Raw genomic sequence first — 18024 nt, forward strand, 5'->3', positions numbered from 1 at the left:
TTAGTCTTCAAAATAGTATTTATTAGTTTATTATGTGATTCCTGTGAAAATGTATTATAGACTACCTTCCTTAAAGTAAGCATATAAAAATCTAAAATATCATTACGATTTTCATTGGTATACAACCCCCAATTAAAAATTTTAGAAGTGACAGGCCATATTTTCCATGGGAAAAAGCTTTGAAAAGAGCTAATGTTACTTTACTGCTTGACCTTGATTGGTTGCTCATAATACTTTTCCTAGAAGAAGATGGTAAATGGTTTATAGCTCAGAGGGCAAAACTCACAAAATATAAAAAAAGAATGTCTTAGAATTTACTTAATGAAGCTTATGTTTTTGCTAACTGTTTTAATTATAATTTCAAGTCTTATAGATACAGAAATTATATTTCTTCCAGGGCAGACACGCATATCCTTATAATACAATAGGGAAGAAAACAAACATTAGATTTTAACTATTGAGCCTGTTTACTTTTCTGAGTTTGGACATGGACATATTTTTTTCTTTTCCTTCACAGCTTGGCCTGCATCTGACTCATTAGCTTCTCCAATTTGATTGCTAGCGCCATGTTTCCTTTAATCTTCAATTTTCCTGACATGAATGCCATTGTTGGTTTCAGTTTCCCTAAAACAAGAAATTGAGAGAGGAAAAAGCATCAATTAGTACCCTTAGGAAATACTGCTTCAAGAACATGCATTATGAAAAGAATATTCTGGAGTTCCGTAAGTCTGTGAAACAGAACTATTACAGCATTTTTAAAATCAGTATCCTGGGAATCCCAATTCATAGAGTTAGATGTTAACAATATCTTATAATATAAGATAATATAAAAACAACAATCAGTAAAAGATTATAGCAAAAAGCTGAAGATGCAGCATTTATAAACTTGTTACAGTACTCCCAAGGATACATGGCCCTCAAATGAATTGAGGCAAACAAATATTATCTATTTTTGTTCTAATCTATTATAGTTCAATAAACTCTTAACATTTTAAGTTTAGATTTTTTTTAAAAAATCTAAATACATATACAGTGGGTCCTCAGGTTACATCGGAGATCCGTTCCTATGGACCCAACGTAACATGATTTTCGCCGTAAGTCGGAACCCACCTACATAAGCACCTATGTCACTCACATGGAGCACACACACAGCAGTAATGAAGTGAAACAGTAAAAAAAAAATTAAAAGAAAGATAACAATTCCTGACCTTTACTTGTGGTAAATAAATAATAAAAAACATAAAGGACTGCCCAGCCGGGTGTAGCTCAGCAGTTGAGCGTCGACCCAGGAACCGAGAGGTCACCGGTTCGATTCCCGGTCAGGTCATATGCCGAGGTTGCGGGCTCGATCGCCCGTTGGGGGCATGCAGGAGGCAGCCGATCAGTGATTCTCTCTCATCATTGATGTTTCTATCTCTCTCTCCCTCTCCCTTCCTCTCTGAAATCAATAAAAAATATATTAAAAAAACCATAAAGGACATAAGTACATACGTCAAAACGACGGAAATTTTTTTTAATAAATAAATGGGAGATGGAAACGTAACGACGAAACGACGTACGTCAAGTCTGACATAACCTGAGGACTGCCTGTACTAGTAATATTCTTTTTTAAAAAATATATTTTATTGACATAAGACACTGGGGGATAGGGGAGGCTAGGGGACTGTCTAGGGCGGGGAGGGAAAAATGGACACATATGTAATACCCTTTGTATTACTTTAAGCAATAATAAAAAATAAATAAATAAAAATAAAAAATATATATATATATTTTATTGATTTTTTTACAGAGAGGAAGGGAGAGAGATAGCCAGAATCATCGATGAGAGAGAAACATCGATCAGCTGCCTCCTGCACACCCACCACCGGGGATGTGCCCGCAACCAAGGTACATGCCCTTGACCGGAATCGAACTTGGGACCCTTCAGTCTGCAGGACGATGCTCTATCCACCGAGCCAAACTGGTTAGGGCAATATTCTTAAGAAAAGATCATTAAAAGTATAGGTATGGCCACAAAAGTGTATGTTAGCATGATTTTAACTACAGAAATGCCGGGATATAAAGTGTGAGCTTAAAAACATAATTATAGCCAATAACAACATATAATAAATAGAAGCTCACCAAGGGAGGAAACTTTGTTTTTATTTGGGACTCTCATTGCAGTGCTAGTATAGAGTCTGACACAGAGGAATTCATGAGGAAACTGAGGCTCAGAGAGGATTTGGACTTTCTGTTTGTCACACTACTTGTATATGATGATGCTGCATTTCAAAGTCCTATGTAACTTATTCTCATTTATAGTTTCTGGGCTATATTATGCCAAATTATATATAGGTCATATCTCTAGAGGGCACAATATGTATCTGGTGCATAAGTAAACTTTCACTGGGCCATGTACAGGCTGTTTGTAGAAAAATGTGTGGGTTAATATTGTATACCTACTGAGTTACTAGATACCTTTAAATTATTCTGAATCGGAGTTGTAGCAAAGCATTTATAGATTGGTTATAGATAGAAAGGATCAAATCTAATTCTTTCATTTTAATGAATAAACTGAGCTGAGCACTAGTCCAAGGAAATGTGATGCTAAAATACCTGCATTCACAAATAATAGATTAAGGGATAATTTTTAATTTACATGGAAGATACTGGAAGATCTTTATTCTTTGAAGGATCAGAACAACCCCTCCAAGAATTTACAAACACTAATATTCAGATACCCTTCAGCCACAAAACTGGCTCCCTGCTCTTGTCACTCTACTGTGGAACCCACCAGTCCATAAGCCCACCAGTCTACTCATGCATACAGAGGTTCCAATCAGCTCTATAGAGCTTTGCCCATAAAGATGAATGGACATCAAAAGGAGACAAAAAACAAAATACCCCCAGAACAAAAAACAGATAACAGCAATTTGGAGGAAACAGAGAATGTAGCACAGAAGAAAACTGAAACAAAGTGAATGAATAACAAGTAAATCCTGTAAGTCATGTCCTCATTGATAAGAGAAGATAAAACACCAGTACAGCAAGAACAGGATTCTGGAGGAGAAAGGGGGAAGAGGAGAAGCACAGGGAAGGGAGAGAAAAAAAGAACAGGATGAAAAGGGGTAGGGGAGGGAGAGGAAGGAGAAGAAGGGGGAGAAACTAAAGAAGGGGAATGAAACTGGGTAGAGTGAAGAGGAAGAAGGGGGAAGTAAGAGAAGAAAGAAAGAGAACACAAGAGTGAGCTCTTGGAAATTAAAAATTTGATAGGCAACATTAAAATACAGCCCTGCTGATGTGACTCCATTTGTTGGGCATTATCCTGTGCATTGAAAGTTGCATTCCATTCTAGGTCTGGGGAGGGGGGTTTGTGAGCTCAAACCCTGGTAGGGGGTCATGCAGGAGGCAGCCAATTGATGTTTTGCCCTCTCTCTCTTTATCTCTCTCTCTCTCTCTCTAAAAATCAGTAAAAAAATATAATAGAAAGGAGACACTTGCACATCTCTGGTCACAGAACTTACAGACACTAATGTTTGTCTTTCTATTGTAACAGTCTCGAGACTCACTATTGGAAAAGCCTCTCTCTGGCCCTTACCCCAATAATCTTTTCAAATAAAGTCTCTCCTTACTATTAAAAAAAAGTAATAGAAGAAAAAAACTAAAGAAAAAATACAACTCAAAAAAAAAGAATAAGGCCCTGGCTGGTTTGGCTCAGTGGATAGAGTGTCGGCCTGCGGACCAAAGGTCCCAGGTTCGATTCCGGTCAATGGCACTTACCTTGGTTGCAAGATCCTCCCAGGCATGGGCTCTGGTTGGGGCTCCTGTGGAGGCAACCGATTGATGTGTTTCTCTCACATCGATGTTCCTCCCTGTCTTTCCCTCTCTCTCTCCCTCTCCCTAAAAATCAGTGGAAAAATATCCTCGGGTGAGGATTAGCAAAACAAAACAAAACAAAATAAATTAATAAGGTGAGCCAATCTCTTAAAAATAAAATGACTAAACCAGAGAGCTAATGTTTTCTCCAAAATGTGAGAACTAAGAAAACCAAGAGAACTATCAAAGAAATAACGTAAGATACATTCCCAAGAGGCCCATCAAATACCCAGGAAAATGAAAGAAAAAAAGACCACACCACCTTATATCATTGTGAAATTTCAGAGCACTACAGAGAAAGATCATTTTGATTCTAAAGCTTTCAGAAAGGGAGGAGTAGAAACAAAAGATTAAAAAGAAGAATAGTATCAAATTCTCAATGGTAATCTAAGCAGATGAAGCAATGCTTTCAAAATTCTGAAAGTTAATTTCGACCCAGAAATCTCTACCCAGACAAACAATGAATTGGTAGAATACAAGTAGTTTTAGACACTTATTAAAATGACCTCTTTTGTATCCTTTCTCATGAAGCTACTGGAGAATCTGTGACACCAAAATGAGGATGCAAACCAAGAGAGAAGACATGGGATACAGAAATAGGAGATTCAATGCAGGAGAGAGTTAAAGAAACTTCTAGCTAGAATCACAGCTGTGTAGCAGGCTATTATAATGAGGTACCTGTTCAGAATTTAACAAGAAGACAAAGGATTCCAGGAAAAAAAGTAGACTGACAGGTAATCTGACACTTTGGCAGAGTAGAAGTCGTATCAAGAGGCTGTGAGAAAAGTATGGGAGAATTTTGCTTAGTTTCTTTATCAGTATTTTAATGGGGAAGAAATAGGGCAATTATTTATGACCAGGAAAAATAAAAGTTCTTTCTTATGGGAAACATAATAATAATATACTATTTGACTCAGCAGCAAACTATGCCAGAATAATCATTATTTAAACACAGAGTATTAGCAAAAGTTATAAAATAATTAAATTGGGAGAATAAGAGGGAGGTGAAGCAGAATCAAGATGCTATAAAAGAATTTAAATCTTACCTATCACTCTTTAGTGAATCTAAAGAAAATAGTATAAATACTATAAATAGAACATTGAGAAATATGAAAACATTGAAAAATGTGGTTAAATATAGAAAGGAATACCAAAAAGACCTGAAGACAAATTACCTCTCAAGAGTGGAAGGGGGAAAGGCCCAAAACACTTTTTATATATATATATACCTTTTAAAATTGAGGTGTTATTTGCATGACATAAAATAAGCCATTTTATTTATTTTTTATAAAATTAACCATTTTAAAGTGAACAATTCATATCATTTAAGTATAGCTACAATGTTGTATAACCACCACCTCTATCTAGTCCCCAAGCACTTTATTACTCCAAAAGGAAACCCTGTACCCTTTATGCATTAGCAGCTCCCCCTCCCTTTAGGCCCTGGCAACCACCAATCAGCTTTCTATGGATTTACATATTCTAATGTTTCATGTAAATGGATTTATACAATATGTGATCTTTTGTGTCTGGCTTCTTTCACTTAACATGTTTTTAACCCAAATTGTACTAGGAAATAGTACTTCATTTATTTTTATGGCTGAATAGTTCATCTCTATATATAAAAGCCTAAGTGACCAAACGATCAGTCAACTGGTCGCTATGATGCACACTGACCACTAGGGGGCAGATGCTCAATGCAGGAGCTGCCCCCTGGTGGTCAGTGCGGTCCCACAGTGGGAGCACCGCTCAGCTGACCAACGGGCGCCAGATGCCAGGCTCACGGTTGGCGAGCGCAGCTGCAGTGGCGCAAGCCTCTCCCACCTCCGCAGCAGTGCTACTGAGCAGTGGCAGCAGAGGTGGCAGCAGGCGCAGCGGGGCCCGGATGAGCTGGAGTGGCACGGTGCCCAGCTCAGGCTCTGGCTCCTCCTTGGCCACTTTGCCCACTGGCCAGGCTGGGGATTGGGCCAAAACTGGCAGTCCGACATCCCCCAAGGGTCCCGGATTATGAGAGGACCACACCAGTGCACAAATCTGTGTACCGGGCCTCTAGTTTTATACAATAATTTATTTATATATTATAATTCATTTATCCATTCATCTGTTGGTGGGCACTTGAGTTATTTTCACCTTTTGGCTATTGCGCAGTGCTGCTATGAACATATGTATATGTGTATTTGTTTGAGTATCTGTTTTCATTTCTTCTGAGTATATATCTAGAAGGGGAAATGTTGGATCCTATGGTAATTTTATGTTTAACTATACCCTTATATATATGGGTTTAATTAAATCCATATATCTATGGTCAACTGCTCTGTAACAAGGTTGCCAAGACCATTCAATGGAGAAAAAATAACCTATTAAACAAATGGTACTGGGACAAATGAATAGCCACATGCGAACAAATGACGGTGGACTCCTACCTTACACCATATACGAAATTAACTCAAAATTGGTCAAAGGCCTAATTATAAGAGCTAAAATTAAATATTCATAGGGGGAAACATAAGGGTAAATTATCAAAACTTGGATTTGATAAAGGATTCTTAGATCTGATAGCAGAAGCACAAGTATCAAAAGATAAAAAAACAGATAAAGTGGTCTTCATCAAAATGAAAAACTTTTGTGTTTCAAAATATATCATCAAAAAAGTGAAAAAGAGCCCTAGCCTGTTTGGCTCAGTGTATAGAGCATCCTGGATTAGAATTGGAAGGCAAGACCTACAGAATGCACTATGATCTTTAATTTATGAAGATTAAAACGGAAGAATTAATAATAATTTATTAAATGAAAGAATCTTTAGATTAGACTGTTATAATGTTAATGCTGCTTCTAATAAATACAGAAATAAATGACTTACCATTTGGAGTAGTGTTCTAAGAGTAGAAAAAAATTTAAAAATTACCCTAAAAATGTTTCTGGCACATGGGCAGAACAGGAAACTACGCAAAAGGTTCTCTTGGTTAGGGATGCCACAGAAAGCAGGGTCCCTGAGCCACGGGAGAGGGTGGCTATTTTCTTCAATAATAGCTGGCAAGATTGAGGCATGACTTTACTTTCAATAAATGAGCTGCAGCTGAGTCCTGCATCTCTGGTGACGCAGGTGTTATTGGAAATGATATCTTAGTCCAACTAGTAGAAATAAAGCCCACCTAGGAGTCCTTTTGAACTCACTCTCTGTCCCCAACATTATCTTATTATCAGTCATACAAAAAGGAAATTCTGGCATCTACTCCCCGTTTGTTGCTTCAAGTAGAAGGGACAGTAGAAGTAACAGTAGTTACTTCCCAAGATGTGCTCTTTTTTGTTTTTAAATTACAGTTGACATTCAATATTATTTTATATTAGTTTCAGATATACAGCATAGTAGTTAGACATTTATATAATTTATGAAGTGGTCCCCTCAATAAGTCTAGTACCCATTTGGAACCATACAAAGTTATTACAATATTATCTTCCCTATGTTGTGTTTTACACCCCCATGACTATTTTGTAACTATGTAATTTGTATTTCTTAATCCCGCCACCTTTTTCACCCTGCCCTCTAACCCCCCACCCCAATCTGGCAACCATCAGTTTTTTTCTCTGTATCTATGAGTCAGTTTCTGTTTTGTTTGTTCATTTATTTTGTTCTTTAGATCCCACATATAAGTGAAATAATACAGTATTTGTCTTTCTCTGACTTATTTCACTTAGCATAATATTCTAGTTTCATCCATCTTGTTGCAAATGGTAAGATTTCATTCTTTCTGACCCAGTAATATTCCATTATACATATACATATACATATACGTATCTTCTTTCTCTACTTGTCCGGTGATGGACACTCAGGTTGCTTTCATATCTTAAATACTGTAAATAATGCTGCAATGACATACAAGTGCATATATCTTTTCGAATGTGTGTTTTAGATTTCTTCTGATAAATACCCAGAAACAAAATTGTTGGGTCATAGGTAGTTCTATTTTTAATTTTTTTTAGGAACCTCTGTACTGTTTTCCATAGCGGCTGCACCAATCTGCAATCCCACTAACAATGTACTTGTTGTTTGTTGATTTATTGATAAATTTATTGATAAATTGAGGAAATTAAAAACTCACCTGAAAACATTTTTACAAAATCATCAGTAGACATATTCATCACCACATCTGCCTGATCAGATGGCTCTCCATATCCGGCATCCCCACCCTTGTTTTTAAGATCAAGAAACCATGTTCCACCATCTTCACCTACACGGAAGGTAAAGATATAGAAATAAATGCCAAAGAAGCCCTGTTCTTCTTCAACTTAATAACATTACAATTACAATAATCTTATATACTGCTTCTTCCCAGGCTAAAATCCCAAGGACTCTATCATTTTCAGCAAATATTTATTAAATACTTATTTTGTACCTGGCATTAGGCTAGGCTTTGAAGACTCTGCATAAGCCAGTTCTTGCAAAAGAGGAATTGGATGGTGATGTGGAGCCAGGAAATCCCAACTGGAACTGAGATTTTTAAAGGTAAGTAAGAACTAGCTAGGTAAGAAACTAAAAAAAATATAGTAGGATCAGAAGATAGAGAGTGGATATTGGCATTGGGAATGGTGAGTTGCTTTGGATATTTTCAAACTGAGGCACCTTTGTGCTAGCCAAGTGAATATGTCAAATGAAGTCTTACTAGATTGGAAATATAGACATATAAGTAGTCTATTCATATGGTCATTGAAGTCTTGTGAGTCGCTGGAGGTTCCTAGTGAAAGCCTGTGGAGTGCTAAGACAGTGATCTGAAGAGCGTCCTTGAAGGACAAAGGAGAAGCATCTGGCACAGGATACCGAGAAGGCATGAATACAGATAGAGAAGGAAAGCTCTTGTCAAAGAAGCCAAGAAAAGGGAGGATTTCCAGAAGGAAACAGTGGCCAACACCATCAAATACTCCAGAGTTATGACAAGGTAAGAATGACAAATGCCCACTGGTGACACAGAAGCCACCAAGGACCCTGGTGAAAACAAATTCAGGGAATGAAGAAAAATGATACCACCGCAGAATGAATCGCAGATGAAAACAAGTTTTACTTATTGTGTTTAAAATAATAGAACAGACTGAGAACGTTAAAATACATTTGGGAAGGAGGCTGCAGGATGAACAGGTGGAAGAGAGGGCACAATTAATAGCACAAAGTCTCTGAGGAAGCCAGAGGAAACGGAATCTAGAACTTTGCTACTCAAAGTGGGATCCATGGACTGAATACTGTCATCAACTGTCAGAAATGCAGAATTCAGATCCCACCTCAGACCTGCCTACTGCATTGTAGCCTGAAACCAGGTAATTAGCATGAATTTTAAAGCTTCAGATGCACTGATCTAGAGTTGAGCTCTATTCCATTGGGAGGAGAAGAGAGGATGATGCCTATAATGGTTAATTTAATATCAGATGAAAGGAAGCTGAAGCAATTTATCTGTAGGCTTATATTATCTCTGTAAAAGAGGAGATGGAATTATCCATTGAAACTGGCAGGGAAGTGGTGAAGGGAGAGATGGAAGATCTGAGGGACACTGAGGTTTAAAATAGTCACTGTGGAAAATGAGGTAGTAAGCTATCACAGAAACACAGAATTCTGAGGTGCTGCTTAGACCCCAGTAGAGGAGGGACAATGATGAATCTCTACTGGTACAGATCCACTGGTGGTGTGATTTTTTATTTTTATTTTTTTTGTTTCTCCAGCAGATTTAGCAGTCTAGATGCAACTATGGGGCAGCCAGATAGTTTGATTCAGTCAGGACTAAGTTTTTGGCAGATTGTGACATAAGTAAAGAGGTCCAGAAGTTTAGGATATAGGCAAGAGAGTGACTGAATCAATGGACGTGGGTTCTAAGGACAGAAAAAGAAGGAAAGCTCGGCTGGTGTGGCTCAGTGGTTGAATGTCAACCAATGAATCAGTAGGTCACGGTTCAATTCCCAGTCAGGGCACATGCCCGGGTTGCATGCAGGCTCAATCGATCAATGATTCTCTCTCATCATTAATATTTTTATCTCTCTCTCCCTTCCTTTCTGAAATCAATAGAAATATATTTTTAAAAAACAAAAACAAAGAAAAGCAAGTAAAACCAGGAAGGTACAGATTAATTAAGATAAAATAGAGGAGAGAAAAAAATAAAAGAACTGATAATGTCAGTTTCCATACAGTAGGAATGAAGTAGCTAGTCTTAAAACTGTCATTACCATGTTAATACTATATTGAGAAGAAAAATATTGAGGTTTTAAAAAGCTGACTACATTCAGACTGACTTGAATCATCTCAAAAATACAAATGGCAAGCACTCACGGTGGATAATAAATTATTGTACTACACCACCTGTCTTGATCCACATGCCCTTCTAAGTAGGATTCCTCTCAATTACTTAACAGTGAAAGTATTTGTAACAACATTTTATTTTATATATGCCCATATACACTGACGTTAACTTAAAAATACGTATCAGTAGTTATTGGTTATTTTGAAATGGCTACATTCTAGGGTAAGGGTTCTCCATACAGTCAGCTAGATAGGGGATTCCTGGAGGCTGATTTTTGTCCAAGGGAAATATCCTCCTTTGTTTCCTGAAACACTCAGATAACCAGCGTAATCCTTACCCGAGAGTTCAAACTGATAAACTGCTTGAGTGGCTTTGACAAGGTCATCGCTGAGAGAGGCCTTAACGATTCTAAACGTTTCTTTTACAGCTCCAGAAGGTGGTTTTGATGGTGGCTGCTGCTCTTCTTTCAACTTTGTACCAGCACCTGCAAAATAATTGTTGATGAAAATGGCTATAAAGGCTAGGCAAGATAAGGCCACACACAAAATTAATTAACAGAATAAACTTGCTACCAATTATACCTGTTTGACCAAAGTGACCTTAAATATATTCAGTGGCATCTGAAAGCATAAATCAAAATAACGAAATAACAGCCAAACACATCAATTTTTACTCTCCAAGTAAAAGACTGATTCTCAGGTTAGATTTAAAAAGAGCAAAAGCATACGGCACTTATAATAAATGGGCCTAAACAAACTATTGGAATTTTAGGGGGTATTAATTAATCACTCCTTTATTATCCACTCTGAATTCTAAAACCAAATGAAAAAAGAACACACCAGAGTCAGAAAGATGGAGATACCAACTGTGTACTTAGTGGAGCTGAATTGGAGATCATAGTCAGTAGAGTCAGTAGACACAACTACGTAAGCTTTAATGGAAAGATATATTTAGAGCATCTCAATTACTTAAAGCAAACAAACATACAGCTAGCAGCCCCAACACAGCTTCTCCTAATTTCACACTAAATAAATATAAAAATGTACAAGCTCGGCTGCGGCAGCTCAGTGGTTGAGTGTCAACCTATGAACCAGGAGGTCACAGTTAAGGACTCCCGGTCAGGGCATATGCTCACGTGTTGCAGGCTAGATCCTGGATCATGCAGGAGGCAGTCAATCAATGATTCTCTTTCTGTTTCTTTCTTTCTCTCTCTCTCTCTCTCTCTCTCTCTCTCTCTCTCTCTCTCTCTCTCTCTCCCTCCCTCCCTCCCTCCCTTTCCCTTCCTCTCTGAAATAATATATATATATATATATATTTTTAAATGTACCCCCCCCCCCAAAAAAGACAAATACTAAACATCACCTAGACTGACACACCATTTACTGTCAGAATCTAGGAAGAAAGGTCAATAACTCTAAGGTAGATGAAGTCAGCCTCAGAAACACAGGACTGCCTGTGCTTCACACTTCATAAAAGATATCAATGGAAGAATAGCTCTGCTCACCTGAACAAAGAAGAAAGGTTCTCATCAGACTCTGATCTTATACTAAAATCTATCCCTCAGTTTTATAATACTGATTTCAAGAAATCTCCACATTTCTTCTTCTTTTTAAAGTGGCTATCTTTTTAATTTTTAAAAGTTATTTATTGAGTTTGAGAGGGAGAGAACGAAAGAGTGAGAGAAACATCTATTGGTCGCCTCCCACACACACCCCAACTGGGGATGGAACCTGAAACCTGGGGATGTGCCCTGGCCAGGAATCAAACACACTACCTTTTGGTGTATAAGACTATGCTCTAATCAATTGAGCCACACAGGCCAGGGTGCCCCCATATTTCAATCCAATTTCACAGCTCCCAAATACCAGAGAAGCAGACAGAAGGTGAGGTCCTACTGGTGATTCATCCTGGGAAGAACACGCCACCCAAAGCACGACCAATAAAGATGAGGAAGGGAAGGACCTTGGCATCTCAGCATGCTGAAAAGTGTAGTTTTTAAGCAGAGGAGGTAACAGAAGGCCCCATGTCAGCCCTGTACACAGCACCAGCAGAAGACAGAAATGTCCAATTCTCTATTTTGGAAAAAATATGTAAGTATCTTTATTTTCCTACATAAAATATGGTCTATATCTTACCATGTGATTCCATTTTCTTGGTAACTGTATCCGGGTATTCATCTAAGAAGAAATCTGGTAACAAAGGATGGCCTGAAAAAATGACCCCCAAAATAATCAGGTTACTGTAAGAACTTCAATAAATTAAGATTTTAACACCTGTTTAATATACATTGTATCTGTTTTTATTTAAATGGTGCAATGCAAAGACCCCCATGAGAACTGTTAAACTACCTCACCACTAAGCTAAAATACTTTCCCCATAACCCAGTTATCCTCCTTTCCTATGGCAAATTTCATCCCTAAGATCTAACCGAAGAGTCACATATTAAGCCCTTAACTGCTCTCCCAGGAGCCTTTGCCCCCTTCTCATCTATCCATGAAACCCTTATGGCTACATCCCTCCAAGGTGCTTAAGACTCGTTTCCTACCTGGCCCCCTAAGAGAAGGGAATTCCTCAGTAAAAAAGGACTTGTCCCCATCTTTGTCTCTGTATGTCTGCTCCTCCCTCTCAGAAGATCAAAAACAAAACAAAACTGGATGGTAGGAATGCATTGGGTTTGTTATATCCTAACACTTACCACAGTACCTAATCATATTAAGTTCTCAACACTCTCAAATCTAAAATAGGGTTTTTAATTTAAATCAAATTTAAAATGTTGTGTATAAAGACACTATATCTTTAATACCTGAAGTGATAATTACACTATACCAGGCCCCAGAAGCCCTGGATCAGATTCAGGTTCTGCCACTTACTAGCTGATACTCCTAGACAAAAGCTTAATAATCTCTTTGGACCTGTTTTTCTACTGTAAATATTAACTCCTGAATACAGTGATTGCAGCATATGCCAGGCACTGTGCCAAGCACATTATATACATTATTGCATTTTGTTCTGACCAAAACCCTGTATGGAAGGTATCATTACAGTATTTTACCAGTAAGGAAAGTGAAGCTCAGAGAAAGTGGTGACTCACCTAACGTGCAGCTGAATTGGGATCTGAACCTGAGTTGTCTTTTCCCAAACTCCATGTTCTTACCCCCTAAACGATATTGCCTCCTTCCCAGGATTGCTATGAGATTAGCTAGACAATGTATATAAAAGTGCTTTGTAAAACTGTGAAGAGCTATTTAAATAGATTCTGTTCAAACTGAAGAAACAGGGATGATACAAATATAAACATTCAACCTAATGAATAATATTTAAAATATACTTTAGCACAAATAAGCTAAATATAACATGTATTAAATGTCTATTATTTAGTGTGTGTTATAATTTATACATAAAGTAAAATGCATTATCATTATGATCATCATCTGCAATTTCAGAGAGGAAGAATGACTTGTGAACAAGGGGACTGCTGAGAACTTCTCACATCACACCCTTGTACATGGCACAGACTCTGCTCACTCCCCTTCACCATTTACCCTTAAGCTACTCTAAGAGACTGCACCTCAGAGATAAACTTTTAGAAAAAGCCCATAATCTTAAGAAGTTTTTGTGAAAAAAAACACACTGCTGTATCTTCTGTTACTGTATTCTTGAATAAAATCTTTACTCTGTGATTTTAAGATCAACTTTAAAACTAATTTTCATATTTGGTTTTAAGATTTGGAAATGATTAATAGTTGATGTGACCTTCTGCATCTGTATATCCCTTAACTCACTTCTATTTTTCCTTTCTTCTTTAAGATGTGTTGGTATGGGGTTTTCCTTTTATTGGGAAGACAGCTTTTAAAAGAGCATATTAATTTTATAATCACAAAACCACACACACAAAAGAGATGTGTATTCCTTGCAGAAAATGTGGGGAAATGCATCACTATATTTAAAAATAATAAGCATTACCTGGTTTAATTGCATAGACATCAAAATCTTTTATTCCTTCTTCTTTTAAGATATTTTCATCAATAATAAAGTTGCCAGTAAAACTTTTAGGCTTTTTGAAAATGGAATACGCAGCATCTGCAATGATGTCAACTTTTCTACATTGGCTTTCAATACCGGATCCTCCCAGCATATCCATAGCAGCCGTGTGTATGGCTGCAGAGAAAACATACGCATCCATAACTCCAAATCAAACAGTAGGAAGCGACAGCAAGACAATTAATTTATCAGGTGATGAAAACAAGGTCCAGAGAGCTTGAAGCATTTGCTAAATGGCATAACTGGATAGAAAACATATGTTCCTTGCTCTTCACAATACTGCCTTATATAGAACTTCTTCATGAGACTCACAGCAAAAGTCAATTAGATTTTTCTGATTCAGAATACTTAAGAATTTGCATACCATTCTTGAGATTCAAGAAGCCAGTAAGGTATAATAGAAAGAGCACTGAGCTGTAAGGTGAGATTTTTATGCCAACTATGCTATTTTTTGGCAAGCCACTACCATCTTTGGGCCTCAGTTTCTTGTTTCTAAATATGGAGCTCCTTTCTTAAGTTGGTTGTCTCTCTTTCCTCTCTACTAGAATATGGCGACTTTGTTTTTATTTTTCATCACTGTATGCCCAATGCCTAAAACAATGACAAGCACACCATAAGCACTTAATAAGTACAAGTTAACGATAAGATCCACCACATAAAATTCAGTGATGATTTTTGGAAAGGAAAATAAGCAATATCTGTAATGAAAGCTGATAAACCTTGGATCACAAGATTCCTAAAGGTGACCCTACAATTTGAATCTAATTAAGGAATAACTGGGAAAGTATCTAGTAGCTTCGGATTGATTCTTCTGGTTACAGCTTGCTCAGAACAGACAGTAACAAGAGTCTTAAAATCAATGGAAGATTTCCTTTCACATAAATATATGCTGCACATATCAGGTTTAAAACATCAGCATTGCCTTTGAGTCCTCCTTCTCTGGGGAAAGAGCTTCTCTCACCTCTTTAACACCTACTGGCCCCTACCAAGCACACACATATATTCTTGGGCGTATTCAATGAAGCAAAGATATGACTTATAAAGTGTACCACTAAGAAAAAAAACCCCTCCCAATTAAACTATGATATATCATCAATTGTAAGAGCATTCCGATATCAAAGATGTAAAAATGTCGAAGCCTGGACATCTCAGAATCAATGAAATATGGTAAAAACTGCCATGAGAACAAGTTGGAAAGTAGGTCCTTGTGAAAAACACACACCTAGTTTTGGTTTCTAGCACCAGAGAAGCCAGTTGCCACCTTGTCACCTTGGCCTCCCTGGTTAGCTGAGTTCCCACGTCCATCTGCAATGTGGTCCGGGTGATAGAGGGCTGCAGCTGTTGTGATACTTTTATCTTCCTCTCTGTGGTCAGCACCAAGATCAGTAGCTGCATTCCCAGACTCTTCACCCAACCCACATGAAATCTATCCCAGGTGGACCTTCTTCTTCTACCACAGTTGTTCTGGCCAGTCAAGAGGTAAGAAGCAGTAGACATTTTGAATAGCAACCCTCGTAACTCCTCTCCTCCCACCTTTCATTTCAGCAGAAACTATGAAGTGGATTTTATAAAAAGAAAAAAGTTGTATTTTTAAAGGTGACCTCGTTGGGGGCCTGCTCACTGATCTCTGGATTTGTTGAATTTGGTGTGGGCAAAGATCTAGACCCAGAAGGGCTCATGTAGCTGGTGTAGAGAAGGCACACCGAGCCAGAGAGGACAAACAGCGAGTGGACCAGGACACTGCTTTGATTATTGATAATAAATGTTACACTGTATCCATTTCATTAAGTGCAGTAAATCTCCTTTTCCTTAAAGGGCAGTAATGTTGGGAGATTATTCAGCTTCTAGCAGACATAGAAAGAGAGCCACTCTATACAGTCTAGGATGAGGAATCATTTTTTTATTTTTTAAATCCTCACCTGAGGATATTTTTTCCATTGATTTTTAGAGAGAGTGGAAGGGAGAGGGAGAGACTGAGAGAAACACCGATGTGAGAGAGACACATTGATTGGTTGCCTCCCGCATGCCCCTGATCAGGGCGGGGAGCTTGCAACCGAGGTACGTGCCCTTGACCGTAATCGAACCTGGGACCCTTCAGTCCCCAGGCTGACACTCCATCCACTGAGCCAAACTGGCTAGGGTTTTTTTTTTTATTTTTAATAGAGACCTAAGAAGTAGCCAGCACCTTGGACACCCTCTAAAATCCATTTTCATTGCCTCAATTATAGATAATGCTGTATTCTAGCTAGCTTTCCTGGCTCCTCTCTCCATTCTTACAAGCCATTCTATATTCAGATGCCAAATTAAACTTCTTCAACCTCAACAACCATATCAGTCCACTGCTCCTGTTTTCCCACTGCTTATTATATCTCTCCTGCTTCTAAAATTCTAAAGTGGTTTTCTACTGAATATAGATTAAAATTCAAGCTCCTAAACTTGGCAATCAAGACCTGGGACCTAGTTCATTCACCTTCCCCCACCACCTCACACCCACTCAACATTCCAATCAATCTGAGCATTACAGTTGCTCAAGGTCTGTGGGAAATAAAAAGCCTACACCCTATCACACAGACACCAGATCAAACTCCTTGTAGTTCCACCAACACATCATTTTCCCACTCTACAGCCTTTCTTGTTCCCTGCTGGAATGGGTCCCCTCTGTCAGGAACACCTTGCCTCATTCTCCTTACTAACTCCAACAGATTCTTGTCTGTTTTGTCCTATAATACATCTTAAGCAACTAGAATAGATGCTCAATCAATATATGTTGGATAAATAAAATATAAAATTTTTACAGTCAGACAAGGCCTTTTCTAACTTTGTTACCCTGGAGCCCAAAAAAACTAAAGATTCGGAGAGTGGAGGCAGTGAAGGAAGAACAAAGTGCGATGGCAACAAAATCTTTCATCTTTCACAATAAATAGTAACACTTTTTGAAGGTAAGGACTGCATCATAGTACCTCCTAATGCCTTGTACAGAGTAGACACTTAATAAATTATATGAGTAATGAATAAATAGTATGGAGCACTGTGCCTGGAATATAAAAATGTTTGGAAGATTAATGAATAGAAAGTTACATACCAGGAGTACAAAGAGGGAAAATATGATGTTAGGACTTCTGTTATCTTGGAGCCCTTCCTTTCTAACTAACTGCCTGAATCTCACTATCTTTTAACTTTAGTAATAGCAATGTTTGATGTGGGAGGAGGTTGAGAAGAAAAGGAAGTAGAAAAAGAGTCACAGTAAAGCGTAAACTTTTAAAGTCTTTGACTGTGATCCACAATAAGTAACACTTTTTACTGACATAACTAAGAATATAAATACGCCCTGACCGGTTTGGCTCAGTGGATAGAGCGGTGGCCTGCGAACTGAAGGGTCCCAGGTTCGATTCCGGTCAAGGGCATGTACCTTGGTTGCGGGCACATCCCCAGTGGGGAGTGTGCAGGAGGCAGCTGATCAATGTTTCACTCTCATGTTTCTGGCACTCTGCCACTCTCCCCTTCCTCTCTGTAAAAAATCAATAAAATATATTTTTTAAAAAAGAATATAAATACATACACATACACACTAACATATTTTATTCATATATGACATTTATATAGGAAACAAAAGTTTATGAAATAATACTGACCCTTACTGTATGCAGTACTCTCTAATATTTTCTATTTGATTCCATTAGAAATAAAACAAAACAACAAAAAATGTTGGCTGCTGCTTACTATATCAATTTCACAATTCACTAAATTGATTTTATGCCTCACTAAATAGATTTCATGACTCACCAATGAGTCTTGACATGTAGTTTGAAAATGTTGTAGAAGCACTTTTTTTCACTTTCACCTTTTACCC

General features: G+C 37.8%; 1 protein-coding gene across 2 annotated transcripts in view; it reads right to left on the bottom strand.

Annotated features, from left to right (window-relative positions):
* Positions 1 to 18024, bottom strand: part of HSDL2 (hydroxysteroid dehydrogenase like 2) — a 55201-nt gene continuing 37177 nt past the window's right edge. For both annotated transcript variants that reach the window (XM_036330000.1, XM_036329999.1), the window contains exons 7-11: positions 14097 to 14291; positions 12269 to 12340; positions 10471 to 10617; positions 7956 to 8084; positions 1 to 624 (exon numbers count right to left, since the gene is read on the bottom strand). In XM_036330000.1, the coding sequence (XP_036185893.1) occupies positions 512 to 624; positions 7956 to 8084; positions 10471 to 10617; positions 12269 to 12340; positions 14097 to 14291 (656 nt within the window). In that variant the 3' untranslated portion in view covers positions 1 to 511. The remainder of the gene's footprint in view (positions 625 to 7955; positions 8085 to 10470; positions 10618 to 12268; positions 12341 to 14096; positions 14292 to 18024) is intronic.

Source organism: Myotis myotis, unplaced genomic scaffold (assembly GCF_014108235.1).
Source record: "Myotis myotis isolate mMyoMyo1 unplaced genomic scaffold, mMyoMyo1.p scaffold_m19_p_12, whole genome shotgun sequence".
Lineage (NCBI taxonomy): Eukaryota > Metazoa > Chordata > Mammalia > Chiroptera > Vespertilionidae > Myotis > Myotis myotis.